At 33.9% G+C, this 7,489-nt stretch overlaps 1 protein-coding gene across 2 annotated transcripts; it reads left to right on the forward strand.

Moving 5' to 3' along the window:
- The first annotated feature begins 252 nt into the window (after positions 1-252).
- Positions 253-5,422, forward strand: LOC111907353 (type I inositol polyphosphate 5-phosphatase 2). 2 transcript variants are annotated; one of them, XM_023903123.3, is made up of 12 exons: positions 253-404; positions 524-2,166; positions 2,243-2,348; positions 2,433-2,528; positions 2,793-2,877; positions 2,998-3,102; positions 3,350-3,907; positions 4,001-4,136; positions 4,220-4,404; positions 4,496-4,604; positions 4,715-4,863; positions 4,969-5,422. In XM_023903123.3, the coding sequence occupies exons 2-12, from the start codon at positions 2,137-2,139 to the stop codon at positions 5,174-5,176; spliced, it is 1,767 nt and encodes a 588-aa protein (XP_023758891.1). In that variant the 5' UTR covers positions 253-404; positions 524-2,136; the 3' UTR covers positions 5,177-5,422. The 2 variants fall into 2 exon arrangements, with proteins under 2 accessions (XP_023758891.1, XP_023758892.1); XM_023903124.3 differs by lacking the exons at positions 253-404; positions 524-2,166; positions 2,243-2,348 and having other exon boundaries at positions 2,469-2,528; positions 2,793-2,872.
- The last annotated feature ends 2,067 nt before the right edge of the window (positions 5,423-7,489 follow it).

Raw genomic sequence — 7,489 nt, forward strand, 5'->3', positions numbered from 1 at the left:
AAAAAATAAGAGTCAACTTTTGGAAAAACTACAAAAGAGAAAACAAAATTTAGGCCATCCACCTACACCTAGGTCCTAGAGGATGAACCCCACACCCTACAAGTATTCATAATAGGTGAAGATAATTCTTGCTGTGACTTGAAGATAACTAAAATTTGGTAGACCCAGAGATACAGTTAGTTTCTACATTTCATCTTCCTTTATTTATTTATTTTTTGTCTTGGTAGGAAAATACACGCATTCAACCTTACATTCCCTTCTCTTCTTTCATCTATCGGGTGATAGAGTGAGCCCCCCCACCTCCACTCCCTCCTTGTTGCTATCACACTCTGGAGTAGATTGGCATCTTCTTCTTGGTCCTTGGCTTATAATGCTCCTATTTTCATTTTCTTGAAAAAAGAAAGGTACAACCTTTTTCTTCCCCACCCACCTTCGTATGTTCTTATCACCAAGTACTTTTTGATTTTGATTTGTACAAACTATTTATTGGTAGAATTTAATTCCCCCCCACCCCATTTTTTAGGTATTCAAACTTAGAACCTCAAGAAATCCAAGAAAATACTTGGGGTTGTTCCAATTCAAACAAAGATGTCAACTTTCTACCAAGATATTGTGGATTAAAATATAAGGTTTTTTTTTTTTTTTACAATTTTCATATATTGATATTACCTTTTCGTTTAAGAAAAAGATTTTTACTCCAATCATTAGCCTCCACATATAGTGCTATGAAGAAGTTTCGTTGAATCGATTCACTTATGGGTCCTTTTACTTTTTATAATTAGAAATTCCATGGTCGTCATATGTGTTTTCTGTGTGATCACACAGGCCTGCCTGCCTGCCAAATAACATACAGCTAAGCAATTTGATATGCTTTATGAATACCCAATTGACTTGAAATTGCTATGATGATAGATGATTATGTGTTGTACGCATCTTGGCCTTTTTATTTTATTTTTTTCTTTTTTTGCCTAACTCTGCCTCTTTTATCATGTGGGGTCTTTAAAAATCTTTACTCTCAAGGTGGTTTGCAATATTTATATTTTAATTGATTATAGCAATATTTATACTGATTGTGTCTTTATCAATTGTGTTTCACTCTGATTGATTGGATTTTTTTTTAATATATGTCTAGATATTCTGGTGAAACAAACCTAATTTTAGTTGTTGTGTGACTGATGAGCTGACGTAAGCTTCGATTGGGGACCATGTTTAAGATATAAATAATTAATCCCTAATTGATAACTAGTGATCGTACAATAAGCAAATAGATTGCAAGATTTATCAGGTCAAAATCCAATTATTATAATTACTTAAAGTCAAATGATTTGTGTGGCTTGATGCACTCTTTTCGAAAGTTAAGGGTGTGTTTTCCATCAAAATCCAACTGTGCTACTGTGTATTAGTTGTAGTGAAAGCGATGTCTAGTTTTTTAACGGGACTTGTGGGTTGCTTTCATCACTGTATTCAACAAGATTATGTTTTTCTATTTAATTTTTCGTAGAAAAAGATTAGCTGTGACCGATTAGAGAAGGTCAAATTTGACTTTTCATCCTAGTTGAGGTTATGGGTGTTTGCAAAATTGACCATAACTTCTATGTTTTTATTCCATATTGGCTCACTTCCATAACTACTCTCATTAATCATTAATGTCCTTTTGAAACACATGTTAATTGCAAACGATATTGTTTTAAGTATTTGTCATTTTTTAAAGGATGGCTTATTTGCTAATTGTTATGAAAAGTCATGCACGAGGGTTCAAAAAGTCAATTAGTATCTATTAAACCATTATTACAATCTATTCATATAAGAGAACAATATCCTTTCAAAAACCGTGGGTGGTCAAAGTTTCCAAGGATTCGGTTCAGGGCTAGTATGGTCTTTTTGAAAATTTAATATATATATATAATATATTAATATATGGCCAAGTTGTGCATGTGTAGAGTATTTTTTTAATATTTATACGCATTAGATTAAGAACGAGCGTTCTAAGATGTATTGGAACAAATAGTGGGCCCTCTTTATAACATTGTTTATTGAGGATCTCCCATAATATACATATATATACACGCTACACGTTTCTAGTGCTCGCAAAATCTACAACAAATTTTTTTTTTTGTTTTCTTTTCTTCTGAAACAATGAAAACCCGAAGAGGAAGGCGCTCTGAGGTATGTTTTGACTAATCTTTATTACTTCCGAAGGCCAAAAATGGTGAAAAGTTGTGATCTTTTTTATTATTTGTAGGCATTCTGGCCATCAATGGTGATGAAGAAATGGTTAAACATTCAGCCACAGCATAATGATTTTAGTGAAGATGAAGTTGATACAGAGACTGAAAGTGAAGACGATGGTATATTCAGACCTTCAAAAAGATCACTTTTACATTCTTTTGATTCCTTCTAATTAATCGTTCTCGTTTCTTATTGATTCACAGTTTGCTCTCTTAGAAACGAAAGAATTCATTTTGATAAGAAATGTGCTCGAAGAACACAGAGAAACATGTCTTCGTGTACAAGTCATACCTTAGATGGTAACCATCTCTTTTTCACTGTTCTTGTTTTTTTTTAGACTTTTTTCCATCGTGGGTATGTCACAAGAACTGCCGCATTTTCCTTTTGTGGAAAATCCCTGGAGTAAAATTACATATAAGCCCGCCATACCAGTCTCTTACAAGACTCGTTTTGGTTCAATTTGATGCAGAAACATAGGGGTTTTTGGTCTTTTGATCCCTTTGAAAAAGATGATCTTATGTGTTTTTATGTCGTCTAATAATTTGATGTTTCTATAAATTCAGGCATGCCTGGAAAAGGGGTGATAAAACATAAGAGGGGGAAATCAGAGACATTACGCGTTCATTATATTAAACCAAAAGATGTGAGGTTTGGCTCTTGAATCTTGTTATCAAAAATCGTCTGTTTTTGCCTTTCTTTTCTTCTTTTTTTTCATATAAATAAATGAAATCGATTTTTGGATTAATCGTGTCACCTGTTGTTAAGCAGGATGACAATTGGCACATGGAATGTTGCTGGAAAGCTCCCTAACGAAGATCTTGAGATCGATGAGTGGCTCTGTATGGATCAACCATCGGATATATATATTCTTGGGTAATAATCCAATCCATAAAATCATAAATTCGTAAAGCATAAAGTTTGACTTTTGAGGTCAAACGCCTAAGATTTCAACTCCTGAATTGATGCGAATTCTTTAAGCTTTTACGTTGTATCCGCGTACTACCCTTAAAGTTACAGCATGTACTAAAAAGGGTAGCAATTGTTTATTAAATCCGTATAGTATTCACATGAAATTCTGTGAATCTTGAAAGTAATTGGTTTGACTTTGATTAATTTACAGTTTTCAAGAAGTTGTCCCTTTGAGTGCTGGGAATGTACTCGGAGCTGAAACACGAAGGCCGATATCAAAATGGGAGGCGATTATTCGAAAAGCTTTGAACAAATCACCAGAGCCAGTCGCCATACCTAAAAGCTTCAGTGCTCCAAATTCACCAATCTCAAACGACAATGGCGAATTAAGCTCCATCAAGATAAATCTCCCCGAAACAAAAGTTATCAATAAACTTGACTGGCCTGAAAAAGCTCTAGACCTAAAACCAAAAGTTCTTTCAGCTGGTGCAAAGCTACGAAGGGTTTTAAGCAGCAATGCAAGAGTCGGTAGTTCTGATTGGTTAGCACCTCAAGATAACACCTTCACCGGAGGGTTGAAAAGGGTGCACCATAGCTCAGGCGATCTGGGTATGCTCTGGACTGAGCAGGAAGAAAGAACAGACATGGTTGACTCGTTTGATGATGTGTCGGAACAAGTTTTGGAAGAGGAAGATGACTTTTTTGGAGACACAACGGAATTGGAGTATGAGAATTCGCCTTTAGATGATCAAGTAAACTCGCATCATAGGTAAACTAAACAGTAAACACACTTTTTTCATTTTCTTTTTGATTCTTCAAGAATCAAAGTGGCTAACAAGTAACACCCTTCTTAACATATCAGGTATGTACGAATTGTTAGCAAGCAGATGGTGGGCATATACATCTCGGTTTGGGTTCGTAAAAGTCTACGAAGACATATAAACAACTTAAAAGTGTCACCAGTAGGCGTTGGGCTTATGGGTTACATGGGTAATAAGGTAATTTCACTAATTTCGTCGCTAAGATTTTTACTTTTTTTCCTTAAAAAGTAGTAAAAACTAAATACTGGTTTACGAATTAGGGCTCGGTTTCTGTAAGCATGTCTCTGTATCAAACAAGGCTATGTTTTGTTTGTTCTCATTTGACATCGGGACACAAGGATGGGGATGAAGAGAGACGGAATTCGAACGTATCTGAGATCTTGAAAAGGACTCGTTTTTCGTCTGTTATAGATCCCGATCAACCACAAACAATTCCATGTCATGAGTAAGTAAACTTTTTGAAATAAATACGATACTTTTTTTTTATAAAATCATTCGTGGGATTATTTGTAACGTTTGTCGGTTTCACAACACAGTCAGATATTCTGGTTTGGAGACTTGAATTATCGTATCAATAAGCAGGATGCAGAGGTCCGAAAGCTCGTTGCCATGAAACAGTGGGATGAACTCCTCTATAGCGATCAGGTAATTAATCAAGAGCTAACCAGATTAAGTCATGTCCCCATTAAATTTATTAAGTCAAAAGGAAAGAGTATCTTAGTTTTTGGCTAAGTGGGATGTTTTATGGTTTGTAGCTTTGCAAAGAACTGAGAAGAGGGCATGTTTTCCATGGATGGAATGAAGGAGCTATTGACTTTGCACCAACATACAAGTATGAAATGAATTCAGATAAATATGTGGGTGAAAATCCAAAAGAAGGAGAGAAGAGGAGAACACCTGCATGGTAAGTAGTTACATATACTCTCTTTGATATGTGATTCCTACTGAAAAGTAGTTATTTTGACCTCAAAAGTCAAAGCTTATGTACTGAATCAACCCAAATATGCAGGTGTGATCGCATATTATGGTTGGGAAAAGGCATAAAACAGCTTTGCTATAATCGAGCAGAAATGAAGATGTCAGATCATCGACCAGTGAGTTCAGTTTTTGTGATTGAAGTTGAAGTGTTTGACCCACGAAAGCTACGAAGAGCCCTAAATTTGACTAGTGCTGCAGTGCATCCCGAGATCATATTAGATGAAGGGCTGGAACTATAGCTCTAGTAGCATCATCAACATTATTAGTTCTTAATTATTATACATTTTTGATCCTGAATTTTGGTAGGATTAACATGATATAGATTGGGAGATGGTCTTTTTTTTTTTTGCAAAATTCTAAGAAAACAAAATCCACCGGTGAAAGAATAAGGTGGAATACAGTGTGTATAGAATTTGAATGAATTGTATGTGTACTTTATATGGATATTGGATGGAAATCATATATGGTTTCTGGACTTGTGCATAGATCTTGAATACGTTATTGTTGTTTTGTATTTGTCTTTTTTTTTTTTTAATGTAGATTTATCTTATGACATTACAAATGATTAAACCGACAATTAAGGTACTCTAAACAAACAAAAAAATTGGGATCTTCAAGTAAACAAATAGTTTCAATCTTGAAACCTTTAGTTTTATAAACCAAAACTTTTATTACCTTCAACTTGTATTTATAACCCAAGAAATATATATATATATATATATATATATATATATATATATATATATATATATATATATATATATATATATATATATATATATATATATATATATATATATATATATAACAAAATAAACTTTAAAATTGGAGGTCCTTTAGAATTAAGGGTCTATACATATATAATTAACAAAATAAGCTTTAAAATTTAAGAATTAAGGGTTTATACATATATAATTAACAAAATAAGCTTTAAAATTTAAGGCTTTTAAGAATTAAAGGCCCTAAACGCTTAGTTAATTTTGCAAAGGATAGAGATGACGCTGCCGACAATTTTATTTGATGTTTGCCTCTCCCACACTGGTCAATAGCTCTGTACTATGTTTAAGGATGATATGAATTATTATGATTATAAAAAGACACCTATTGGTAGAAGAACATTGATTGTTTAGATAATTTATATAACTATATATGTTTAACAAATCAATCTTGTATAGGCACCGGCTTCGCTTATAAATATAAACAACCGACATTGATTGCTTATTAGATAATTATATCACATATCCAATTTCAATTTGGTTGATGTGGTACCTACAGAATATTGTTTTCTACTAATAAATTTTTTTAACAAATTGAAAGATAAGAGTACTATAGTCATAATCGGTGGAGCTATTCATTTTTTTATGTAATTATTACATTCCATACACACACAAAATAAAAATAAAATCTAGGAGATAGATTTTTGGTCGAAAAGGTATTAAGGAAGAAGAAAGGAACACTTTTAATTACTTTAAAAAAAAAAGTTTTAACGAAAATTAAAAAATAAATACCATGAACTCATAAAATAGCATTATGATGAAGGAAACATTTTTGTTTATTTTTGGAATATAAAAAAATAATTTAGTTGAATTTGAATTTTCTTTGAAAATAATAATGTTTTAAGGAAAATAAAATAGCATATAATTCCATTCGAGCAAGGATTAAAAAAAATATCCATCTCCGTGGAATGAACATCGATACCCGAAAGAAAAAGAAGACAAAATTACAAAAATGGTCAATGTGGTTGACAAAATTATGTGATTTTGGTCTAAAAAAGTTTAGTGCCGAATCGGTGGTCCAATTTCGGATATCTTGTGTGGTTTTGATCCCTATGGTTGACATTTTTGCATGGTTTTGATTCACACATTACCTAAAATGACGAATATACCCTTCATTATTTATTTTTTTAATTTTTTTAATTATTTTCTTACTCTTTTAATTAAAAGAAAAAACAAAAAAGAAATATCACACCCACCCCACCCTACTTCCTACTAACCCACCTACACTCCTTCTCTCTTTCCCATCTCCGATCAGCATCTCTCTCTCTCTCTCTCTCTTCATTGTTGTCGGAGACCACTACTTTCCGGATCACCGCCGCCTGCTAAACACCACCACCTGCCGGACTACCATCGTTAGAAGACCACCACCATCACCTGTCGGATCTGTCATGGAAGCCTCAAAAAACCCCATCCTCTTTATGTCTACTCCATCTTTGATCACCATCTATGAGACGAGAGGAGGTGGTGGCTCAACAACTGGAGAACCGATTTAATCGTTGCCGCCTGCTACCTCCTTCGAACCGATCTACGAGACCACTACAATCGATCTAATCGTTGCCTTGGTGTCAATTTCTCCGAATTCTGCTTTTAGAGGATCTGAGATAGAGACGACAACAAGAGGATGGTGACGATCAGTTGTACAATCGAAGATAGGTGCAACACTTTTTAGAAGCCCACACCTTCAACATCGTGGGTAAGGGTGAGGCTGTGAGCTATTCAAGTTCAGTAGCATCCATGGATTTGCTTTAGAACTTATTCAACCCAAAATAATCAGTT

This window comes from Lactuca sativa, chromosome 3 (genome assembly GCF_002870075.4).
Source record: "Lactuca sativa cultivar Salinas chromosome 3, Lsat_Salinas_v11, whole genome shotgun sequence".
NCBI classification, from domain to species: domain Eukaryota; kingdom Viridiplantae; phylum Streptophyta; class Magnoliopsida; order Asterales; family Asteraceae; genus Lactuca; species Lactuca sativa.

Bases quoted from the DNA above. Each gene is read 5' to 3' on its own strand.
- LOC111907353 (XM_023903123.3), top strand. From the start codon at position 2,137: ATGAAAACCCGAAGAGGAAGGCGCTCTGAG. The intron at 2,349-2,432 runs GTATATTCAGAC...ATTGATTCACAG, and splicing joins GACTGAAAGTGAAGACGATG to TTTGCTCTCTTAGAAACGAA. The intron at 3,103-3,349 runs GTAATAATCCAA...ATTAATTTACAG, and splicing joins TCGGATATATATATTCTTGG to TTTTCAAGAAGTTGTCCCTT.